The following is a 26,104-nucleotide window of genomic DNA, read 5'->3' as shown; positions in this document are numbered from 1 at the left end:
CTGTTTCCGAGTGAATATTTGGAGGAATTTAATGGATAATTATTATTATTATTATTATTCAATACATTCATTTAGAAAAAATAGTAACATTATTTTCATTCGGATTGCCTTTTCAGAAAAAAAAAGAAATATTAACTTATATGTTACATAACGTAATTGAATGCTATTTTAATTTTTAATTAAAATAATCAGATATTAAAAACCGCCATTCTAATTAACAAGGGCCATAAAAGCGTATCATTGCACATATTTAGCCAAAGATGAAAAGAAACAACATTACAATTGCACTTATTTAGCCAAAGACAAACAGAAACAACATTACAATTTGTAGGAAAAGGAGTAATCTTCCGGAAAAGGAAGAAAATACTTCCTCTTCGAAAGATTTTTCATTGCACAATCCAAGAACACATATTATTAAAGAAAACTAATTCCACACTTAAAAAAGTGACTAAATTTTATCCTCAGGTCTTGGCTGCAAGCCCAGCCTTGAGATGTTTAATCGTAGCAATATCAGTCTTGAAAGACTTGGCCAAGATTGTATCATCAATGCCTGCGGTGAACAGAGTGTTGGGAAGAGATTCAGTGCCTGGATTTACACTCCCGAAGGCAGAAATTGCTGTAGCAATTGTCTTTCCACTATTGTACTGGAAGTGAACAAGTCCCTTGGGAAATAGAAACATGTCACCCTTTTGCAGCTTCTGAACGAAAAGCTTGTCGGTTGTGTCAACGAAACCAACAGTAAGGTGGCCTTTCACAAGGAAAAGGAGCTCACCAGAGCGAGGGTGTTCGTGAAGAGGGCTAGAAGTGCCGGCAGGGAATTGAAGGATAGCATATGAAACACTTTGTCCATTGAGCGCAGAGAATTCGGGCAAGCTTGCTGTGGTGACCGTATGAGCAAATACAGCAAAAAAATAAAGAAGAAGAAAATGGAGAGAATTCCAGAATATTCTCCTTAGAAGAAAACAAAATAGAGTTGTGTTTATATACAAAAAAAAAAATCTAACCAACCTGCTGCCAAAACTAATTACACGGCAAAACTATGCTAACAGAATAATGCCAGCTCAGCAACAAAATAAAAAAGGAATAAAGGAATAAATAAAATAACAATCTCTACATCCCCCCTTCAAGTTGGAGTTTGGTGGATGTCAAACAAACCCAACTTGGACATGAGAAGGCTAAATTGAGGACCAGAAAGAGGTTTTGTAAAGATATCAGCAACTTGCTGGTGAGTTGAAATATGCTGAGGTTTGATAAAACCTTGCTTGAACTGCTCTCTGACTAAGTGACAATCAATGTCCAAATGTTTTGTTCTTTCATGAAACACTGGATTGGCAGTGATATGTAAGGCAGCTTGATTGTCACACCAAAGAGGAATTGGAAGCTGTAAATAAATGCCAAAATCTTTGAGAATATAGGAGATCCATTGAAGTTCACAAACTGTTGATGCTAAACTCCTATATTCGGCTTCTGCTGAGGATCTGGAGATTGTAGTTTGCTTCTTGGTCTTCCAGGAAATTAATGCAGAACCTAAATAATTACAAAAACCTGTTAAAGATTTGCGAGTTTCAGTGCATGATGCCCAATCTGCATCACTGAAAGCTTCCAATTTGAGGGAGTTGTTTATTGGATAAAACAAGCCTTTAGATGGACAGCCTTTTAAATATCTGAGTAAGTGTAAGGCAGCCTCCCAGTGTGACTGACATGGTGAGTTAACAAACTGGCTAAGTTGTTGGACCGTGTAAGTGATGTCTGGCCTGCTAATGCTGAGATACAATAAACACCCAACTAGCCTTCGATATCTGTCTGGTTCAGTCAATAAGGAACCTTTGTTTGCAGAGAGCTTTTGACCTTTAGGAAATGGTGTTTGTGCTGGTTTAGCCCCTAGGAGTCCTACATCTGTCAAGATGTCTAAAATGTATTTCCTTTGATTAATAGCAGTACCTGTAGAACTCCTTGCAATCTCCAAACCAAGGAAGTATTTGGCATAGCCTAAGTCTTTGATTGTGAAGATTTTATCCAAGTACTGCTTGACAGAGATAATTTCTGCTTCAGAGGTACCTGTTAGAAGCACATCATCTACATATACCAACAATGCAAGAAAAGAATTAGATGTGTGCTTGACAAATAAACAGTGATCATGTGCTGATTGTTGGAAGCCAAAATCCTTAAGTTTAGCACAGAATTCAGAGTTCCATTGCCTTGAGGCTTGCTTCAAGCCATAGAGTGACCTTTTTAGCCTGCAAACTTGACCTTTATTAGCCTTGAAATATCCTTCTGGAGGCTGCATATAAACCTCTTCATCCAAGTATCCATGCAAAAATGCATTGTTTATATCCAGTTGATGAATGGGCCATGATTTGGATGTGGCAATAGCAAGAAAGATTCTCACAGTCACTAGCTTTGCTACAGGAGAAAAGCTATCAAAGTAGTCAATCCCTTCCACCTGATGAAAGCCTTTGGCAACAAGCCTGGCTTTATACCTCTCCACACTACCATCTGGATTCAATTTCACTTTATAGACCCATTTAGAGCCTATTGCTTTTTTTCCTTCTGGTAAATCAGTAATTTCCCAAGTTTTGTTCTGCTCAAGTGCTTCTAATTCCTTATTCATGGCTTTAACCCAATTAGCATTAGTACTGGCTTGCCAATAAGAAACTGGTTCTTGAATATGTGACACATTAGCTAAAAAAGATAAGTAAGGTGCAGAAAGTAAGGGTGACTGAATGAATGGATATGTTGGTGGTGTGTGAGGTGTTGATGCAGAGACCTGTGATTGAGTAAGGATTCTATCAGTAGACTTAACAGTAGTACAAGCTAAATTGGTGACATAATCTGTAAGCCATGCTGGTTTATTTCTAATCCTAGTACTGTGTTTAGAAGAAAGTGAAGAGTCAATAGGGATTGGAATTGAGGGTGTAGAGTTTGGGTTTTATGCGGCATCAAAAAGGTCCAGGTGGCTCTAGAAAAGTCATCCACAATTGTTAAAACATAATGTGCCCCACTGATTGAAGGTTCTTTATATGGCCCCCAGATATCTAAATGCAATAGTTCAAATGGCTGTAAGGTACTGATGTTACTGACTGTAAAAGGTAACCTTTGTTGCTTAGATATGTGACAAATTTCACAAATAGGTTCATTTAATATATCAAGATGATTGAGGAAATTAATATGTTTTAAAGCATTTACTGAGGCATGCCCCAAACGCTTGTGCCAAAGAGAAGATGAGGAATGTAATGAACTTTTATTACTAGAAACAGTAACAGTACAAGGTAATGAAGTATTTGAAAGATTGGAAAAAATTCGGTCACATTTAAGCTCATTGTTACAATTGAACTGCCTAAGACAAGAGTTGTCTAATATGTATAAGCTTCCTATGAGTTTGCCTACTGCTAGAATCCTTTCAGTCTGCAGGTCCTGTAGCAAACAATGGTTGGGTAAGAATATGAACTTTATTGTAGCAGATTTAGCAAGTTTATTTACTGATAACAAGTTGAACTTAAAGCTGGGTATATGCAGGGCATCTTTCAAGCAAATATCTGGTGACAAACATATATTTCCAATGTGATGAACAAATTTGATAGATCCATCAGGTAAGCAAACAGGTAGTGGGTGTTTAATTGGTCTAGGTTTATCAAAAAATGATTTATTTCCACACATATGGTTTGATGCTCCTGTGTCAATTATCCAAGTACCAGGTTTCAACAGGTCAATAGTACTTAATGCAAAACTTAAAGCACATTCAGTATTTAAGGAACTACCTGCATAATTATCTAGGTTTGCAAAATTGACATGGCTTCCTTCCACAAGCATCTTGCCTTTCATCAGTTTTAGCACTTCTTGTTGCACCATGCTAGCCAGATCCATTTGCTTATCTGCCTTACCAACAAGCTTCTTTTCAGTTCCAAAATCTAATGGGGTATCCACCATATTAGCCATACTTCTGCTTACTGACTTCCCTTGTTGCTCTTTAAGTTCCTTATACCAATCTGGGTATCCATAGAGCTTGAAACAAGTCTCCTTCATATGCCCTTTCACATTGCAATGATCACAGAACTTACTATCCTTATCTTTCTTACTAAAGTCTGTCTTCTTTGTATTTCCTTTATTAGTTCCATCTCTTTTGTACGATTGTGCATTACTTTGGGTTTTAGCAAATAACCCAGTAGATTCAATGTTCTCATTGAAGGTCACATGTACTTCCCTCTGCTTCTCAACTCTGAGAATTAATGAATAGGCACGGTTCACAGAAGGTAAGGGCTCCATTACAAGGATTTGGTTTTTAACATTGTCATAACAGTCGTTAAGACCCATCAGAAATTGCATCAGTCTATTTAATGTATTAAAATCAGCAACAGCCTTAGCAGAACCACAAGTGCAAGTAGGAATCGGCATCAAACAGGTTAATTCATCCCATAATCTCTTAAGTCTAGTATAGTATTTAGCTACTTTCACCATATCTTTCAGCAATTTCATCCCAGAGTTCTTTAGCAGAGGTGGTATATAGAAATGCATCTACTATATCTTTAGAGATTGAATTAAGGATCCAGGATGTTACCATGTAATTTACCCTCGTCCACAGCTCAAACTCAGTTGTTCCTTCATCTGGTTTGGAAATCCTTCCATCTATGAAACCCAGCTTCAATTTTGCCACTAGAGCTATCTTCATAGATCTGCTCTAGGTGAGATAATTATTTCCAGTCAATGGTACTGTCACAAGCACCATTCCAGGATGATCCGAACCTTGCAAAGAAAATGGATCTCCATTCAAGTTATAAGCCATCTCCTTAGTGATTCCACCAGAAGCTACACCGCCGATTGTATTCTGGGTATATTGAGTAACAGAAACATCTTGCTCTTCTTCCATTATGACAATAGAGATTTACTCTAATCGATCATAAAAAAAATCACAAATACCAGATCGAATGCTCTGATACCATGAGCAAATACAGCAAAAAAATAAAGAAGAAGAAAATGGAGAGAATTCCAGAATATTCTCCTTAGAAGAAAACAAAATAGAGTTGTGTTTATATACAAAAAAAAAATCTAACCAACCTGCTGCCAAAACTAATTACACGGCAAAACTATGCTAACAGAATAATGCCAGCTCAACAACAAAATAAAAAAGGAATAAAGGAATAAATAAAATAACAATCTCTACACCGTAAAATTCGTTGGCAGTGGCGCACCGACAAGAGCCCGCATGCGGGTGAATGTGAAAAAGTTGCTATCGACTTGGGTTACTTTTGGTGGATGAAGGAAGTCAGTGAGGACATCTGAATCCCCGGAGAATGCCATTTGGACAGTTGCTAAAGAAAGCAAAAGGGCGAAGAGTTTTTGAGAAGACATGTTAAAGTACTTGATGTACAAAGTTAAGAATTTTGAGAAGACAAGTTAATATTGAAGAAGCTAGAGTTGTATTTATAGAGTTTGGGAGGTGAAGGAGGAAAGCCCTATTTTTCCCAGGCCTGCGGTAGATGGATATTACAAAGTTATTCATTTTTATGTGGTCGAAGTTTAAAGCTGTCAACTGGCCGATGACAAGAAGTAAATTAAGGATCTCTTTAAGTTTGCCAATTCATGAGTAACTTTTTCAGAAAGGAAAGTGGGACGTTTAAAAATGACAGGGGCTTAACAAAACGGTCAATAAATTAAACCTCGGTTGTGTTTAGAAAGTCTCATTTTCAATTTCTCTTACTTTCATTTAAATATTAAAACTGGAATCAAAAAAGAAAGTTTAATTTTGCAATTGAAGCCCCCTTGAAATTTTATAATGTATAATCCCAAAAAAATTATAAGTACACAATTTTTGAATATAATTTAAATATATCAATAATATATTATTATAAAATTAGATAATTTTAAATTAAAAATAAAATAATATCCAATCATATAACTTAAATTATGTATTGCAGAAGATTAATTGAAATGGAAATATTTTACCCTGTGTTATTTTAGTCATTGCAGCTCCATCTTTTTTTTTTTAATTTTTTTCTGGTTGACAAATGAAAAGTTTGTAGTTATAGATTAGTTCGTTATAGGTATATCAGCTATTCCGAATAATAATTATTATTATTATTTTAATTCCACCAGTTGTTAACATAAACTTTATTCCATCTGGAGTATCCTGAGATTGAGTTATAATATTAAACTGCATTGACATTAAAGGATATCATTTTCTTCCTTCTGTTTTTGTCAATTATCAATTACAAAATAATAATCTATTTTGTATCCCATGTTCCTAAGGGTGCGTTTGGTTGAGGGATTTTAAGATTACTTTGGTAATCTATATTTTATTCCCTTGTTTGGTTTGTCAATAATAAAATATTACAGTAATCTTCTATTACCAATGCTAAAGTAGCAGGTAATATAGATGGTAATCTGATTACCACCTTCACCTTAGATATTTAAAGATTACTGGGGTAATCTTGAGTTTATTATAATTATATTATTATTTATTAATTTTTTGAGATAAAAATAAATTTATTTTTAATTAATATGACAAATAATATAAAAAATATTTAAAAATAATTATATTGAAGGGTATTTAAGTAAAATAATTTACTAGTAATCTTTTATTACATTTAACTAAACACAATAATTATTTATACCTATCAAATTTCATTAAACATAGTAATCATTTATACCCAATAATTTTTTAAGTAATCTATCTTCAAGGTAATATTTCTATTTTAGTAATCAAACATTACCCAAACCAAACGCCCCCTAAGAGTCATGAGAATATCCATAGACATAAAGAAGTAAGGCATATATATATATTTTTTTTTAATCAACAATTCGAAAAAAGAATTGGCAAAAAATTGTATGAGAGACGGAGAGAAGAAGCATTCTTGAATATCTTGGCGAAGTCGAGAATGCAGTTTTTAGTCATGTAATTATCTTGGTGAGGGCAATTTAGTCTTCTAACTTCGCTAAATCAATCTAGTTACAAGGCTTTGGATGATTTGTAATGTACAGTCTTTTTGTATTACTTTCATTAAAACGCTCTAGAATGCATAGGTCATACTAGACATATAATGTTTAGAGTTTAATATTACAAGTTATATTGCGGCCTTGAGATAAGGTTTGCGGTTAATATGAAATGATCTATAAAAAATAATAAATTTAAAAAAAATATATAATTTTACATACTAACCCACAAGAGCCCGCCATTGGATGGGCCAATGGTCCTGAATCATGTCTTGAGACTTGACATATCAGAACGTAAGTCTATCTGGTAGGGTGAGGCAATGTTTGACCCATAATGATGGTAGGTTGTGTTTGAACTTATTTACTATAGCCTCTCAATTGACAGACTTAGACATAACCCAATCTTTAGACGCAATGGATTGTATTGGAGTTGGCTTGACGCGGTCTACCATCATGTCTAAATTATACGACTAAATCGATTAAGGTTGCAATAATTTTTGATAAAAATCATAAGGAAAATTAGCAAATTGACATTATTTGAGGTGTGACAACGTCATCTTAAATCTTTCGTATTGTTTATTGAAGACTAAACTAGTCTCAAATATTTATAGCTTCATTTACCAAATTCAGTCATTTTGAACGCAAAGAGCATTTAAAAATTTCAAACCTAAAAAAGAGAAGAAAGACATTGTGTAAGAGATACAATTAGAAAAGAACTCCTAAAAATTTTGGTTTCCTCACTAGATTTGAGTCCAAAAATGTTGAGCTTTTATTTGAAGTAGACATAATTAAGTTTTGAGTTCGGGAGGACATTTTCATAATACAGTTTTATTAATAGATGACCAAATCTTGTCATTGTAGAGAGAATATCATCTACTACGAATTTCCGCCATTTTCAATTTTTGGAGGAGAACAATAGAATGGCTGCTATCAGGCAGGAATGCCGGGCAGTGATATCATGTAATTTTGAAGAAAAAATTGTGTTTGCGTCTTTCTTTGTGTTATTTCACAACTAAATATACATTAATTCTGCAATATATTCCTAGGAAAACTCCTTGAATTCTGCAATATATTCCCAGAAAAGGAAAAAGAAGTGGAATCCTTTGATAAATGAAAATCAATAAAATTATGAGTATTAATTAAATGATTTTAAATTAAAGATAAATTAATACCTAATTATATAATGACACTAAAATATATATTTAGTTATATACTAAAAGTAAGTACACTAATAACATTGCCGAATGAAAATACTTCACCAATATAGCACATTCCTTGAAGGCAAATCCCCAGTTTTATTTTTATTTTATCAAAATCCAAATCAAATGGGAAATGCATATTTAATTCATGTTTTTGATGCAAGTACCAATATGCTGAAATCATGCACCGATTCTCCTTCAATTACAAGTGTATTTTTGATAAGAAAAATATTATGTTATGCACAAATGATAATGTGTTATTATGTAATTAGGTATTTTTTTTATCTTTAATTTTTTATTATTTATTCACATAATGATACATCGTTATTTATGTATAAAACTATATATATAACACTACTGTTTTGATAAAGTTAGACAAGTAACGCATTGGTGTTATTATTGTACTTATTTTTTAATATCAATTTGAAGAGGTGTTAATATTATTGATCTAGATTTAGTTGATAACATTTTCAAAAAGGACAATTTCCCAAGCAAGTTTTGTTAAAATGACAAATATATATCCATGATAGATGAAAAACTTAAATACCTATCTAAGTTTTAATCTGTTAGAATACACCCACAAATTTTCTATTAGGAGGGTTATTTTATCAGTAATATTAAAATAATTAAAATTATATCTCATTTCTCTCTCTTAATTTGAAAAACTAATATTTTTCTCTCAAATTAAGTTTTAAAATATTTCTTTCCCTCCCCCCCCCCCCCCTTGAAATCCAATGACTTTCTTTGATAAACGACCAACCAATGACGGAGTAATAAGACAAAGTTATCCAGCGGACTACCATCATCTAAAGATGACAAGTGTCATCCAAATCTGGATAATGGAGTGTTGGACGACATTTTGTCGATACGAGAATAGAAGACGCTCCGTCATCCAATAATAATTCCCTTGTGTCCAATAATTCAATGAATAGATAAACAAATAATTAGCTTTCAGCAGTCCAATAATAATTACTAGTGAACATCAATCCAACTATCTACATTAATGATTGGCGAAATGTTGTTGAAATTATGAAAGTATATTATGACTACTGAAATTTTACATCCATGACTACACCCTATTCAAAAGCCTTAACATAAAAATTTCAATAACAAAAGGCAGTTCCATTAATCCCAGAAACAATTTTCCAGATTGGAAGCTGCAGCATGTTCATGTCGGAAACGATGATTGAGGATGATAAACTTCTGCTGTGAGGTTTGGATTCAAGTCAAAATAATCAAAAGACAAGTTCTTGCACAGCATCCATCCCATTTCCATGAAAATTCTCAATGCCTAAATATTATAACATCAAAGCACCAATCACATTCATTTTCAACTTCACATAATTGCTCTTCCCTAATTAAGCAACCCTAAACTTTCCCACATTTTCTTAATTCTAATTTCACCATTTTCATTCCCATATTTACATTACCCCCAACAGAAAGATCACAACAACATTTGCAAATCCGCAAACAAAATTAATAAATATAAAATTATTTCAAAGCCCTTGAATCCATATAACCCATTCTCCCCCAAACAGCAATTCTAACCTGTCTCAAGTCTCTCCCTTTGAGTGTCCGTCCAATCCCTTCCACCACCGAGCTCCCAAAACCTGGAGAGTGAGTTCGCACCAAAATCTCGTGTGGCGGAATCAACTCACCCTCCGCCTCATCATCCTTGTCTGTCTCAGCAAAATTATGCTTCTTCATTTCCGTCCCTAGCATTGGCACGTTCACTGGTGCACTCTGATGCCGAAATTCCCCAAATCCTAATCACTCACATTGCGGCTTTGGAACACTCGGGATCTTCCACAGGCTAGGAATCGATGCTTCGTGGCAATAAGAATGAGAATTAGTTGGAAATTCTAACAGCGCTGCTCGAATTCCAAAACTCTCAAGAAATTTGTGGTTTTTTTGTTGTTGTTGTTGTTAAGGCGGTGGTGGTGGTGATGGTGGCGGTTGTGGTTGGATGGCGAAATGTCGGTGGTGAAGATATCGTGCTCATCGAGTTTTGCATCGTAGGTGGAGTGAGAAGACGGTTGGTCAGGGTGGGGAGTGAGGTAGCGGTTGAAGGAAGAGGAATGGTGTCGTATCGGGGACTAGAAGTCCATGGGAGTCAGGTGGGTGTGATGGGGAAGGAGAGGAGAAAATTAGATAAATGTGAAACACATTGATACTCTTGAAATTCTCAGTTTTTGTTATGAACTAACTGCTTCTAAGTGAATATTGGGAGGAATTTAATGGATAATAATAATAATAATAATATTATTATTATTATTATGCTGCAATATATTCATTCAGAAAAAATAGCAACATTATTTTCATTCAGATTGCCTTCTCGGAAAAAAAGAAATATTAATTTATATGTTTTATGACGTGATTGAATGTTATTTTAATTCTTGATTTAAAATTATTTAATTAAATAATAACCTATATTAAAAAACACCATTCTAATTAACAAGGACAATAAAAGTGCATCATTGCACAATCCAAGAACACGTATTATTAAAGAAAACTAATTCCACACTTTAAAGTGACTAAATTTTATCCTCAGGACTTGGGTGCAAGCCCTGCCTTGAGACGTTTAATCGTAGCAATATCAGTATTGAAAGACTTGGCCAAGATTGTATCATCAATGCCTGTGGTGAACAGAGTGTTGGGAAGAGATTCAGTGCCTGGATTTACACTCCCGAGGGCAGAAATCTCTGTAGCAAATGTCTTTCCACTGTTGTACTGGAAGTGAACAAGTCCCTTGGGGAGTAGAAACATGTCACCCTTTTGCAGCTTCTGAACGAAAAGCTTGTCGGTTGTGTCAACGAAACCAACAGTAAGGTGGCCTTTCACATGGAAAAGGAGCTCGCCAGAGCGAGGGTGTTCGTGAAGAGGGCTAGAAGTGCCGGCAGGGAATTGAAGGATAGCATATGAAACACTTTGTCCATTGAGCGCAGAGAATTCGGGCAAGCTTGCTGTGGTGACCGTAAAATTCGTTGGCAGTAGTGCACCGAAAAGAGCGCGCATGCAGGTGAATGTGAAAAAGTTGCTATCGACTTGGGTTACTTTTGGTGGAAGATGGAAGTCAGTGAGGATATCTGAATCCCCGGAGAATGCCATTTGGACAGTTGCTAAAGAAAGCAAAAGGGCGAAGAGTTTTTTGAGAAGACATGGTGAAGTACTTGATGTGCAAAGTTAAGAATTTTGAGAAGACAAGTTAATACTGAAGAAGCTAGAGTTGTATTTATAGAGTTTGGGAGGTGAGGGAGGAAAGCTCTATTTTGCCCAGGCCTGCGGTAGATGGATATTACAAAGTTATTCATTCTTATGTGGCCGAAGTTTAAGCTGTCAACTGGCCGATGACAAGAAGTAAATTAAGGATCTCTTTAAGTTTGCCAATTCATGAATCACTTTTTGTTCTTCACCGGTTGTGGTTGATCTTATTTTCGTTTTCAGAAAGGAAAGAGGGACGTTTAAAAATGACAGGGGCTTAACAAAACGGCCAATAAATTAAACCTTGATTGTGTTTAAAAAAGTCTCATTTTCAATTATTTTTATTATTTTTTTATTCTACCAGTTGTTAACATAAACTTTATTCCATTTGCGGTATCCTGAGATTGAGTTACAATATTAAACTGCATTGACATTAAAGGATATCCTTTCTTCCTTTTGTTTTTGTAAATTATCAATTACAAAATAATAATCTATTTTGTATCCCATGTTCCTAAGAGTCATGAGAATATCCGTAGATATAAAGACGTAAGGCATATATCTTTTTATCAACAATTCAAAAAAAGAATTGACAAAAAATTAGTGAAAAATTAACTTTCGTATGAGAGACAGAAAGAAGAAGCATTCTTGAATATCCTGGCGGAGTCGAGAATGCAGTTTTTAGTCATGTCATTATCTTTGTGATGGCAATTTAGTCTTCTAACTTTGCTAAATCAATCTAGTTACAAGGCTTTGGACGATCTATAACGTGCAGTCTTTTTGTATTACTTTAATTAAAACACACTAGAATGCATAGGTCATACTAGACATAATAGACGACTCGGCTTACCATTATTGGTATGATCTTTAATGTTTAGAGTTTGAGGTTGCAAGTTATATTGGGGTCTTGAGATAAGGCTTGCGGTTAATATGAAATGATCTGTTAAAAATAATAAATTTATTTAAAAAATATAATTTGACATACTAACCCACAAAAGCCCGCAAAGGCATGGCCAAGGGCCATGAATCATGTCATGAGTCTTGACATATTAGCACGCCAATCTATTTGGTAGGGTTAGACATTGTTTGACCCATAATAACAGTAGATTGTGTCTGAGCTGATGTAGCATAGTCTCTCAATTGATGGGTCTAGATATTACCCAATCTGTAGGCACAATGGATTGTGTTGGAGTCGTTCTAACACAGTTGGTTGGATTCAAACCGAACCAAACTTGAGCTCGGTTTGGTTCACATATAGTTGAGCTCGAGCTCGTGAAAACCAAACTCAGTTCGGCTAGTTTTTCATTATTAAAACGATATCGTTTTAATACATATTGGTCAAAATGACATTGTTTTGTATAGAATTTTTTTATTAAAAAATCTAGCGAGTAGCTCGAGCTCGACCGAGCTCGACCGAGCTCAGCTCGTTTCAGGCTCGTCCGAGCCGAGCTCAAACTGGCTCGGTTCAAATCCAACCCTAGACACTGTATACTATCATGTCTAAATCAAAAAGAAAATTAGAAAATTGACATTATCTAAGGTGTAGCAACGTCATCTTAAATCCCTTCGTATTGTTTATTGAAAACTAAACTACTCTCAAATTTTTATAGCTTCATTTACCAAATTTAGTTCATTTTGAACCCAAGAAGCATAAGAAAAATTTCAAACCCAAAAAAGAGAAGAAAGACATTGTGTAAGAGATACAATTAGAAAAGAACTCTTAAAAATTTTGGTTTACTCACTAGATTTGAGTCCAAAAATGTTGAGCTTTTGTTTAAAGTAGACATAATTAAGTTTTGAGTTTGAGAAGACATTTTCATAATACAGTTTTATTAATAGATGACCAAATCTTGTCATTGTAGAGAGAATACCATCCACTATGAATTTCCACCATTTTCAATTATTGGAAGAGAACATGAGAATGGCTGCCATTGGGTAGGAATGCCGGGCAGTGATATCATGTAATTTTAAAGAAAAAATTGTGTTTGTGTTATTTCACAACTAAATATACATCAATTCTGCAATATATTCCTAGGAAAACTCCTGGAATTCTGCAATATATTCTTAGAAAAGGAAAAAGAAGTGGAATCCTTTGATAAATGAAAATCAATAAAATTATGCGTATTAATTAGATAATTTTAAATTAAAGATAAATTAATATCTAATCATATAATGACAAAAAAATATAAATTTATCTATATACTCAAAGGAAGTACACTCATAACATTATTGAATGAAAATACTTCAACAATATAGCACATTCCTTGAAGGCAAATCCGCAATAATATTCTTTCCTTTATCAAAATCCTAATCAAATGGGAAATGCATATTTAATTCATCTTTTTAATGCAAGTATCAATATGTCGAAATCATGCATCAATTCTCCTTCAACTACAAGTGTATTTTTTATGAGAATAATATCATGTGACTTCATGTTGTTTTATCTTTAATCTTTATTTATTTAATTATATAATGATACATCGTTATTTGTATATAAAATTTTGCATATAACACTACTCTTTTGATAAAGTTAGAAGAGTCATGTGTAGGTGCTATTATTGTACTTATTTTTTAATATCAATTTGCATTCCATAGCTTAAAATTGGAGTCAATAGATCTTGAGCATTTGCATTTGTATGGTGTAAAGCCCCCACTTGAATTTCACTATCTTGATCCAATCCAATATGGTTTATAGTTATTTTCAATTTGTATCGGGTTTTAAAATCTTAAGTTGAGCAATGTGTACTCAATTTGAGCATACAAATAAATATACATTTATGTTTGTCATTAAATAATTGAGTGTTACTTTATTTTTAATTCAAAATTATTTAATCACATGATAATATATATAAGTGTATACCTATTATATACTCAAAATTAATACATATAGTTTTATTGTTTTATGTTATATCCAACCCAGAAATGATTATATCCAACCCTACTTGAGAAAGGCTTATAATGGATATTAGTTCAAAACTCATAATTAGAGACAAATTTGACCTAAACTGTTTGAGTTTAGATTGAATAAGTCGATTTGAAATCTAAATATTAGACTCATTTTAATAAATAATTCAAGTTTGAGTTAGCTCATATCAAATTTGTTTCTAATTGAGAACAAATATCAGTTTATTAATTTTGAATTGATTTTTTTGAATTTAAATTAATCTCAAGTTAAACCTTGTTCAAATTTAGTCTTGACTGAATCTAATCCTACCCATAGTTGTGAGAAGTTTACTTCCTTTGTACCAACTCCATTCTAAAATATTTTGATTGAGTCTAAATTAAACATTTTCATTGGGGTATTGCTCTGTAATACTCACATAATTTATCATTAAACTCATCAATTTAAATAAGGGTAATTTCACTTTATTACCAATTACCTTTTTGTTTACATTTCACTATCACATAATACTTTACATGTTACTTGAAAATAGAATTTCTTATTTGTTAATGGGAAATTAATTAAAATAGGCAGTCGGTTTCGCGCGTAAACATTTTTCGGCAGCAATTCTTACTTTTTACCATTTTAAGCAAATTATATTTTTCATTCCAAAATTACCCCTCTTTTAATTTCTCAGCGTTTATCGTAGTTTTTCGCCGATTAATTGCTTACATTTCAGACGATACGCATTAAGATTAAGTTTTCTATAATGAAAATCTAATTTTACAAAATAAAAACAGTGCGTTGTCTCAAAAACGATGCGTTTTCTAAAAACGATACATTTTTTTCAAAACGGTGTGGGTGCGTGAAGGGGTGCAGGAATGGATGCGGGTGCGGGTGCGAGAATTTGGAAAAAGGCGGGTGTGGGAATGAGTGCGAGAATTTGGTAAGGGGTGCAAGAATGGGTGCGAGAATTTGGTAAGGGGTGCAAGAATGGGTGCGAGAATTTGGTAAGAGGTGCAGGAATTGGTGTGGAAAGGGGTGCGGGTGCGTTAATTTAGAAAGGGTGCATGAACGGGTGCGACAACCATTGCTTATAAAAAGGGTACATGAAAATACCAAAAGGGTATGTGAATTATAAAAAGGGTGCAGGAGATAACAAAAGGGTGCGGGAGATATGTTATCTCCTGCACCCCTTTATAATATATATTATTAATATATATTATATTATATTATATATATTATTTTTACGCACCCCTTCACATTTTCCCGCATCCCTTTATATTTTCTTGTACCTCTTCACAGTTTTATGCGCCTATTACAGAAAACTATAAGAATCAATTATTTTATAAAAAATTAATCTATTTTTCATCTATAGATTTTATCCATTACAGAAAACTTAATCTTAATACGTATTGTCTGAAATATAAGCAATTAATCGGTGAAAAGCTACGGTAAACGTTGAGAAATTAAAAGAGGGGTATTTTTGAAATAAAAAATATAATTTGCTTAAAAAGGTAAAAAGTAAAACTTGCTGCCGAAAAAAATTTACACACGAAACTGACTGTCTATTTTAATTAATTTCCCTTTGTTATTTGACATGTTGTAGAAATTGAAAAAGAATATATATATATATATATATATACACACACACACACACCCATACATACACATACACATATACATATACATATACATATTATCTTTAAAAAGCATATTAAATAACATTTGCCACAAACTTTATTAAATGCATTTCACCCCAGTTTATATTACCTTTATGGCTAAAAAAGAGTTGTCGGCAACTTTAGATGCCACAAACTAGCTAGGTGTGATCATGAACATATCACACTCAAGATTATATGTATTGGTCGAAATTATACTTGAAATGGTAAGATTTAATTAAATTAAATCTATCCTAGTACTATTCAATTTGAATAGTATATGATGATCCAATTTTAACTAGAATTGTATTAAGATTGGGTGATAAAGGTTTAATGATATTGTCCCAAGTTTGATTTTGGATGAAATCTCACCAAAATAGAACAATTCAAGTTAAATTTGGTTAAGTTGTATCATTTTGAGTGTAATTCTGACTAAATAGCACCATTTTAAATGTGGTATGATACATATCACACACAATAGACTAAGTAGCATAATCCTAAGCGCGGTGTGGCAGATGTCTTACCTAATAACATTATTCGAACCACATGGAAAAGTGTAGCTTAGAATTTTGATTTTTTTCAATTGAAGGTATGGGTTTATGTGAATAAAACATACTTCGATTATATTTTGGGTGTAAGAATATTACTCACTAATATATATTCAGCCATCCACAGCTTTCCTTAAAATGAGATCCTTTTCCCATTAAATACGTAGATTTTCATGGAAAGGGAAACTCGTTTTCACCTTAATAACATTAATAATAATATTACGTAACCATTCTCCTAAAGAAGCACAATTTCGAAGAAGTCAGTATGGTTGAAGGGAAGATACAAGGAAACCTCCGCTGAAGATTCACGCGGTAAACACAGCTCCCCAAACAGCATTTCTAACCTGTCTCAAGTCTCTCCCTTTGAGCGTCCGTCCAACCCCATCCACCACCGAGCTCCCAAGAACTGGAGAGTGAGTTTGCGCCAAAATCTCATGCGGTGGAATCAACTCACCCTCTGCCTCATCATCCTTGTCGGTCTCATCAAAATTATGCTTCTTCATTACCGTCACTAGCATTGGCATGTTCACTAACGCACTTTGATGTCGAAATCTCCCAAACCCTAATCACTCACATTGCAGCTTTGGAACACTCAAGATCTTCCGCCGGCTAGGAATCGATGCTTTGTGGCAATAAGAATGAGAATTAGTTGGAAATTTTGATAGCGCTGCTCGAATTCCAAAACTCTCAAAGAAATTTGCGGTTTTGTTGTTGTTATTGTTAAGGTGGTGGTGGTTGTGGTTGGATGGCGAAATGTCGGTGGTGAAGATGTCGTGTTCATTGAGTTTAGCATTGGAGGTGGAGTGAGAAGGCGGTTGGTCAGGGTGGGGAGTGATGTAGTGGTTGAAGGAAGAGGAGTGGCGTTGTATCGGGATTGGAAGTCCATGGGTGTGGGGTGGGAGTGACATGGAAGGGGAGAAGAAAATTAGATAAATGTAAAACACCCTGATACTCTGGAATTCTTAGTATTTTGTTATAAACAAACTGTTTCCGAGTAAATATTTGGAGGAATTTAATGGATAATTATTATTATTATTATTATTATTCAATACATTCATTTAGAAAAAATGGTAACATTATTTTCATTTGGATTGCCTTTTTAGAAAAAAAATAAATATTAATTTATATGTTCTATAATGTGATTGAATGGTATTTTAATTTTTAATTTAAAATTATTCCATTAAATAATGAGATATTAAAAATCACCATTCTAATTAACAAAGGCCATAAAAGTGCATCATTGCACATATTTAGCCAAAGATGAACAGAAACAACATTACAATTGCACTTATTTAGCCAAAGACGGACAGAAACAACATTACAATTTCTAGAAAAGGGAGTAATCTTCCGGAAAAGGAAGAAAATACTTCCCCTTCGAAAGATTTTTCATTGCACAATCCAAGAACACATATTAAAGAAAACTAATTCCACACTTAAAAAGTGACTAAATTTTATCCTCAGGTCCTGGGTGCAAGCCCTGCCTTGAGATGTTTAATCGTAGCAATATCAGTCTTGAAAGACTTGGCCAAGATTGTATCATCAATGCCTGTGATGAACAGAGTGTTGGGAAGAGATTCAGTGCCTGGATTTACACTCCCGAAGGCAGAAATCGCTGTAGCAATTGTCTTTCCCCTGTTGTACTGGAAGTGAACAAGTCCCTTGGGGAATAGAAACATGTCACCCTTTTGCAGCTTCTGAACGAAAAGCTTGTCGGTTGTGTCAACGAAACCAACAGTAAGGTGGCCTTTCACAAGGAAAAGGAGCTCACCAGAGCGAGGGTGTTCGTGAAGAGGGCTAGAAGTGCCGGCAGGGAATTGAAGGATAGCATATGAAACACTTTGTCCATTGAGCGCAGGGAATTCGGGCAAGCTTGCTGTGGTGACCGTAAAATTCGTTGCCAGTGGCGCACCGACAAGAGCGCGCATGCGGGTGAATGTGAAAAAGTTGCTATCGACTTGGGTTACTTTTGGTGGAAGAAGGAAGTCTGTGAGGACATCTATATCCCCGGAGAACGCCATTTGGACAGTTGCTAAAGAAAGCAAAAAGGCGAAGAGTTTTTGAGAAGACATGGTGAAGTACTTGATGTGCAAAGTTAAGAATTTTGAGAAGACAAGTTAATATTGAAGAAGCTAGAGTTGTACTTATAGAGTTTGGGAGGTGAAGGAGGAAAGCTCTATTTTGCCCAGGCCTGCGGTAGTTTGCCAATTCATGAATAACTTTTTGTTCTTCACTGGTTATGGTTGATCTTATTTTCGTTTTCAGAAAGGAAAGTGGGACGTTTAAAAATGACAGGGGCTTAACAAAACGGTCAATAAATTAAACCTCGGTTCTGTTTAAAAAGTCTCATTTTCAATTTCTCTTACTTACATTTAAATATTAAAACTGGAATCAAAAAAGAAAGTTTAATTCTGCAATTGAAGCCCCCCCAAGGGCCCCGAATCATGTCATGAGCCTTGACACATTAGTGGATCAGTCTATTTGGTAGGATTAAACAATGTTTGACCCATAATGATAGTAGATTGTATTTGAACTGATTTAACAAAGCCTCTCAATTGACAAGCTTAGATATAACCCAATCTCTAGGTAAAATGGATTGTGTCAAAGTTGGCCTAACACAGTCCGTCATCATGTCTAAGTCATACAACTAAAACGATTAGGATTGTATTATTTTTTGATAAAAATCATAAGGGAAATTAGCAAATTAACATTATTTGAAGTGTGACAATGTCATCTTAAATCCTTTCGTATTGTTTATTGAAGACTAAACTACTCTCAAATATTTATAGCTTCATTTACCAAATTCAGTTCATTTTGAACCCAAGAAGCATTCAGAAATTTCAAACCCAAAAAAGAGAAGAAAGGCATTGTGTAAGAGATCCAATCAGAAAAGAACTCCTAAAAATTTTGGTTTACTCACTAGATTTGAGTCCAAAAATGTTGAGCTTTTATTTGAAGTAGACATAATTAAGTTTTGACCTTGAGAGGACATTTTCGTAATACAGTTTTATTAATAGATGACCAAATCTTGTCATTGTAGAGAGAATACCATCTACTGTGAATTTCCACCATTTTCAATTATTGGAAGAGAACAATAGAATGGCTGCTATTGGGCAGGAACGCCGGGCAGCGATATCATGTAATTTTAAAGAAAAAATTGTGTTTGCGTCTCTATTTGTGTTATTTCACAACTAAATATACATCAGTTCTGCAATATATTCTTAGGAAAACTCCTGGAATTCTGCAATTTATTCATAGAAAAGGAAAAAGAGGTGGAATCCTTTGATAAATGAAAATCAATAAAATTATGCATATTAATTAAATGATTGTAAATTAAAGATAAATTAATGTATAATCATATAATGACATAAAAATATATATTTATTTATATACTCAAAGTAAGTACACTCATAACATTGCTGAATGAAAATACTTCATCAATGTAGCACATTCTTGGAGGCAAATCCCCAGTTTTATTTTTTCCTTCATCAAAATCCGAATCAAATGGGAAATGCATATTTAATTCATGTTTTTAATGCAAGTACCATGCTGAAATCATGCTTCGATTCTCCTTCAACTACAAGTGTATTTTTGATAAGAAAAATATTATGTTATATATAAGTGATGATGTGTTATCATATAATTGAGTATTGTTTTATCTTTAATTTTTAATTGTCAATTCATATAATGATATGTCATTTTTTATGTACAAAATTATGTACATAACACTATTATTTTGATAAAGTTAGACAAGTAACGCGTTGGTGTTATTATTGTACTTATTTTTGAATATCAATATGAAGATGTGTTAATATAATTGATCTAGATTTGGATGATAACATTTTGGGAAAAGGACAATTTCCCACCCAAGCTTTGTTAAAGTGACAAATATATACTCATAGCGGATGAAAAACTTAAATAACCACCTTAGTTTTAATATGTTAGAACACACCCATGTTATTTTATCAATAATATTAAAATAATTAAAATTAAATCTCATTTCCCCCTCTTAGTTTGAAAAACTAACATTTTTCCCCAAATTAAATTTTAAAAAATTTATTTTCCCCCCCTGAAATCCAGCGACTTTCTTCAATGAATGACCAATCAATGACAAAGGAACAAGATAGAGTCGTCAAGGGGACGACCATCATCCAAAGATGACAAGCGTCGTCCAGATTTAGATAATGGAGTGTCGGATGACATTTTGTCAATCAAAGAATAGAAGACGCTCCGTCATCCAATAATAATTCCCTTGTGTCCAATAATTCAATGAATAGATAAACAAATAATTGGCTTTGAGCTGTCCAATAATAATTAGTGGCGAACATCAATCCAACTATCTACATTAATGATTGGCGAAATGTTGTTGAAATTATGAAAGTATATTATGAGTACTGAAATTTTACATCCATGACAACACCCTAGTCAGAAGCCTTAACATAAAAATTTCAATAACAAAATGCAGTTCCATTAATCCCAGAAACAATTTTCCAGATTGGAAGCTGCAGCATGTTCATGCAGGAAACGATGACTGAGGATGATAAACTTCGGCTATGAGGTTTGGATTGGAGTCAAAATAATCAAAAGACAAGTTCTTGCACAGCATCCATCCCATTTCCATGAAAATTCTCAATGCCTAATTATTATAACAGCAAAACACCAATCACATTCATTTTCAAGTTCACATAATTGCTTTTCCCTAATTAAGCAATCCTAAACTTTCCCACATTTTCTTACTAACCAAACAATATACATATTAATTCTAATTTCACCATTTTCATTCCCATATGTACATTACCCCCAACAGAAAGATCACAGCAACATTTGCAAATCCGCAAGCAAAATTAATATATATAAAAGTATTTCAAAGCCCCTTCAATCTATATAACCCCTTCTCCCCCAGACAGCATTTCTAACCTATCTCAAGTCTGGGAGGTGAAGGAGGAAAGCTCTATTTTGCCCAGGCCTGCGGTAGATGGATATTACAAAGTTATTCATTCTTATGTGGTCGAAGTTTAAAGCTGTCAACTGGCCGATGACAAGAAGTAAATTAAGGATCTCTTTAAGTTTGCCAATTCGTGAATAACTTTTTGTTCTTCACTGGTTATGGTTGATCTTATTTTCCTTTTCAGAGAGGAAAGTTGGGCGTTTAAAAACGACAGGGGCTTAACAAAACGGCCAATAAATTAAACCTTGATTGTATTTAGAAAAGTCTCATTTTCAATTTCTCTTACTTACATTTAAATATAAAAACTGCAATAAAAAAAAGTTTAATTTTTGTAATATATATAAATATATAAAAAAAAATCTTTAAAAAGTATATTGGATAACATTTGCCACAAACTTTTTTAAATGCATTTCACGCCAGTTTTATTACCTTTATGGCTAAAAAGAGTTCTTGGCAACTTTAGATGCGACAAACTAGCTAGGTGTGATCATGAACATATCACACATGAGATTGTATGTATTGGTTGAAATCGTTCTTGAGATGGTGAGATTTAACTAAATTAAATCTATCCTAATACTATTCAATTTGAATTGCATATGATTATCCAATTTTAACTAGGATTATATTAGGATTGGGCTATATGGGTTTAATGATATTGTCCCAAGTTTGATTTTGGATGAAATCCCACGAGAATAGAGCAATTCAAGTTAAATTTAATTAGATCGTATCATTCTGAGTGTAATCTTGACTAAATAGCATCATCTTAATTGTGATATGATATAGATCACACGTAATAAATTAAATAGCATAATCCTAAGTGCAGTGTGGCGGATATCACACCTAATAACATTATTCCAACCACATGGAAAAGTGTAGCTAAGAATTTTGATTTTTTTCAATTGAAGGTAAGGGATTATGTGAATAAAACACACTTTGATTATATTTTGGGTGTAAGAATTCACTAATATGTATTCTGCCATCCACAGTTTTCCTTAAAATGATATCCTTTTCCCATTAAATGCGTAGATTTTCATGGAAAGGGAAATATGTATTCATCTTAATAACATTAATAATAATATTACGTAACCATTCTCCTAAAGAAGCACAATTTCGAAGAAATCAGTATGGTTGAAGGGAAGATACGAGGAAACCTCCTCTGAAGATTCACGCGGTAAACATAACTCACAGCACCATAAAAAGGCAAGATTTTTATTAACTACCTCTCACAAACACTGAAACATGACCTTCATAAAACAGCGATCCTTCTTGTTACTCTTCTTTCATCACCTTCTTGCACATCAACTTTCCCAGAAAACTCTTCTGTATACAGGTATTTTATTAATTATCCTCTCTTTTTAAGTTTAATTTGCTGTTTTTTCAAACATGATTCCTAATATATTCATTCATCCAAATCTAATTTTTCTTGTTGAGAAAATATTATAAATAAATGGGTTGGATTTTGGAATGATGTGAGTTTTTCTCTTTCGATCCGATCTTTTAGTTCATGGAGCTGTTTACTGAATCGCAGCCATTTCTGGATCACTTCTAACAGAATGAATATTAAAAAGAAAACAAACTAACAGAATAACAAATTAACAATATAAATATTAATCTAATTTCACCATTTTCATAACCATACTTACATTACCCCTAACAGAAAGATCACAACAACATTTGCAAATAGGTTATTAATTAAAATAAGTAAATATATTTCCGTTTATATGTTTTTAGGTCAACCATCGTACTTTTTATCCTTTTAAGCAATCCTATTTTTTTATTCTAATAATACTTTTTTTTCATTTCACTTAACTAATCTACTTTCGCAGTTTTTATCTTATTTTTACAATTATCTTTTTTCTCAATGCTCTTCTTCTCTCAATACTCCGACGGCAACACATTTTAGCTGTTTTCTTTGTCATTCATTATCATCATATAGCAAATAAGTTTCTTTTATATAAATAGTAATTTGTATTAAAAAAACTGTGAATCTAATAACTTTTTTGAAGATAAAAAGTAAAAAACTTTAATAATGATTTCTGGGAGAGGTTGAAATTTTTTATGAATACTTACGTTATTTGTATATTCAATAGTTTTAGTGTCCAAATCTAAGGAAAATGAAAATCATTGTATTTTCTAGTAAATTATGGGGGTTGACAGGGTTTGCATTTGCTGGTTTTGCGAGGTTTGCATTTGCATGGATGCTCCCTCTAGTTTCTATCTCTGTTTCTGGGTTACTTAATTACTTAAAATTTTGTATGTACAAGAAAAATGGGTAAACTAATATATTTGCTTGGATATAGTGAATATTGGGTTAACATAGGTGATAACAGTTTAAAATATGTTGGTAGAGTTTAGACATTTGTATCAATTAGTAAAAAGATAAATTATGATAGATTTGTAGATGTAGTATGTTCTCATTTGTGCATTAATCAAAATTGCAATATTGTAAAAATTTATATGCAAAATCCGACCGCCTATAATGATGTACCATATTTGTTAAAGGTTGATTTTGATATTCAGATTATGATGAGGTTATCAAAGACACATAAAATGGATCCATTATTTCTTACAGTATTTACAAGGCCTACAGAAATCAGAACCAACATGCAATAATAGTGAAGTGAACCACAACCAAGAGTTCAATTATTATGAACTCTCTCAACTCACCTTTATTCACTTGCCAAAATAATACATTATGTAATAGGGTTGAACTATATCCATGCACTTCAAGATTTAAAAAATGTCCAAAACATGTTTGTCTAAACAATATCTTCTGTTCTGAACTTAATTTTGCTCTTATATGCTTCGTCATATCATTATGACTATGAATATTGATCGTAACTCTAAAATCATGAGCATCATGAAATCGCCTCTCTCCCACTTGTTTATTAATTGGAAATTTCTACAAAAAAAAAAAAACAAATTTAAAATGAAATGTTATCTTATTCATTAAATAAAGTTTAAAGTAGATAAAATTCACAGGTACAAAACAAACATGACATTCTGTGAACAATGTCATTGCACGACATTGCGCAATGTGCCATTACACAATTGTGCTATTTTATATAGTTGTGTAACATTGCGCAGTTGGCGAGACAATACGCAATTAATGCAGTTGGAGTGGTTAAAGCGGTTAGCATAATTAGCGTGATCCTGTAAATTTGCACGATTTTCAACTCTTCGATGGCTACACTTTCAAACATCTATTAACAGCAAAACTACAACTCTATTTACCATTCATATACATAAATCGGCAAATTTAAGATTAACTGCCACAAGAACCACCACAACCGACGTACATTGTCTAAAAATATTATTTCATTCAATCCAACAACAGTCAACAATCAATACCTACAAACCCACAATAGGTTATTTACATTTGTTTGATAAAAACAGACATAAACCAAATAAACAAAATAGCACATGGTAACTAACTTGTGAAGCCATTTTCAATATATTGCCGCTTCTCAATATTTTGCTGCTTGCTCGACGGTACCAGTAAGATGTTCGCCGGTGATTTCTGGTTTGTGTTTTTAGATTTTTGATTTTGGCTTTTGCTTTTCTATTTTCAACAAAAAGTAACTTTTGCTTTTTTATCTTTGTCTTTTAAACTTGTATTTTCAACTTAAAGGTAAAATGGGTAAAAAATTTACCGTTGGCCTAAAAACGTATAAACGCAACTATATTTACTTATTTTGATTAATTTTCCTTTGCAAATCCACAAAAAAAATTAATATATATGAAATTATTTCAAAGCCCTTTAATCCATATAACCCATTCTCCCCCAAACATCATTTCTAACCTATCTCAAATCTCTTCCTTTGAGCATCTGTCCAACCCCTTCTGCCACCTAGCTCCCAAAAACCAAAGAGGGAGTTTGCACCAAAATCTTGTAATACCCTCGAGTGCGTTTCAAGGGCATTTGTGTCTTTTGATTCTACTTTGAGACATTTCTAGTTTTAAATTTATATGTTGAAATGTATGTGTGTGTGTGTTATATACAAACTAATTACAAAGAAAAACAAAGCTTTATATATATATATATATATATTAATATATTCATAAGTATGTAAATATATATATAGAGAGAGAGAAAAGTCAAAAAAGACAATCTTTACACTTTTTCCATCATTTTCCCGTCTCTTCCAGAAGGAGGCAGTTTCTTCCTTTATTTACTGTATTTTTGGATGAAAAGTGAGTGATTTGGAAGGGTTTTGGAAGATAATTATGGAAGAAAAAGAAGAGGAAGCACTTTGGGAGCCTTGGAAGCAAAACAAAGAGAAGGAAGCCAACTTGCAAAGATTTGGCTTGAAACAAGGGAGTTAGACAATATTTACAGTTTTGCCGCTGAGTTCGTCCCATATTTTGGCTACCTTATCTTATTAATCATGGGTGCTATTATAGCTTGTTGGAAAGCTCTTTGAATCCTTTTTTTAATGATATATAACTTGTATGAATTGGGGATCATTTGGACTATTAAATATTATATGAATCACAAGGACTGTTTTACCAAATAAACAGAGGAGACAGTTTTACCATTGATTTCATCTCACATTTTGACTGTCTTATCTAATGAATTATGAGTGCTAGTATAGCTTATTGGAAAGCTCTTTGAATCCTATTTTCAATGATATATAGTTTGTATGAATTAGAGATCATTTGGACTGTTAAATATTGTATGAAACAAAAAGACTGTTTTACCAAATAAATAGTGAAGACACTTTTTATCACTGATTTCATTCCAC

The 26,104-nt window shown here is 33.2% G+C and overlaps 3 protein-coding genes and 1 pseudogene across 3 annotated transcripts; all 4 read right to left on the bottom strand.

The window, feature by feature from the left end:
* Positions 1 to 211: 211 nt before the first annotated feature.
* Positions 212 to 5,346, bottom strand: LOC123209678 (annotated as a pseudogene).
* LOC123209672 lies at positions 3,284 to 4,441 on the bottom strand. Its single transcript, XM_044627804.1, has 2 exons — positions 3,759 to 4,441; positions 3,284 to 3,414 (listed from the first exon to the last, which is right to left on the bottom strand). Exons 1-2 carry the CDS (start codon positions 4,390 to 4,392, stop codon positions 3,401 to 3,403), a joined length of 648 nt encoding a protein of 215 aa, XP_044483739.1. The 5' UTR covers positions 4,393 to 4,441; the 3' UTR covers positions 3,284 to 3,400.
* A 5,275-nt stretch (positions 5,347 to 10,621) lies between the features above and the next one.
* Positions 10,622 to 11,306, bottom strand: LOC123208660 (putative germin-like protein 9-2; the record flags this gene model as incomplete). The annotated part of the gene is made up of 1 exon (XM_044626181.1): positions 10,622 to 11,306. A coding segment is annotated over one exon (633 nt), but the record flags the coding sequence as incomplete, so codon positions are not given.
* A 6,534-nt stretch (positions 11,307 to 17,840) lies between these two features.
* Positions 17,841 to 18,524, bottom strand: LOC123209673 (germin-like protein 9-3). The gene has a single exon (XM_044627805.1). It carries the CDS (start codon positions 18,481 to 18,483, stop codon positions 17,872 to 17,874), a length of 612 nt encoding a protein of 203 aa, XP_044483740.1. The 5' UTR covers positions 18,484 to 18,524; the 3' UTR covers positions 17,841 to 17,871.
* Positions 18,525 to 26,104: the final 7,580 nt, after the last annotated feature.

This window comes from Mangifera indica, chromosome 2 (assembly GCF_011075055.1).
Source record: "Mangifera indica cultivar Alphonso chromosome 2, CATAS_Mindica_2.1, whole genome shotgun sequence".
In the NCBI taxonomy this organism is placed as follows: Eukaryota; Viridiplantae; Streptophyta; class Magnoliopsida; order Sapindales; family Anacardiaceae; genus Mangifera; species Mangifera indica.
Note: the sequence above shows the minus strand (reverse complement) of the source record. Positions and strands in the feature narration are given on the sequence as shown.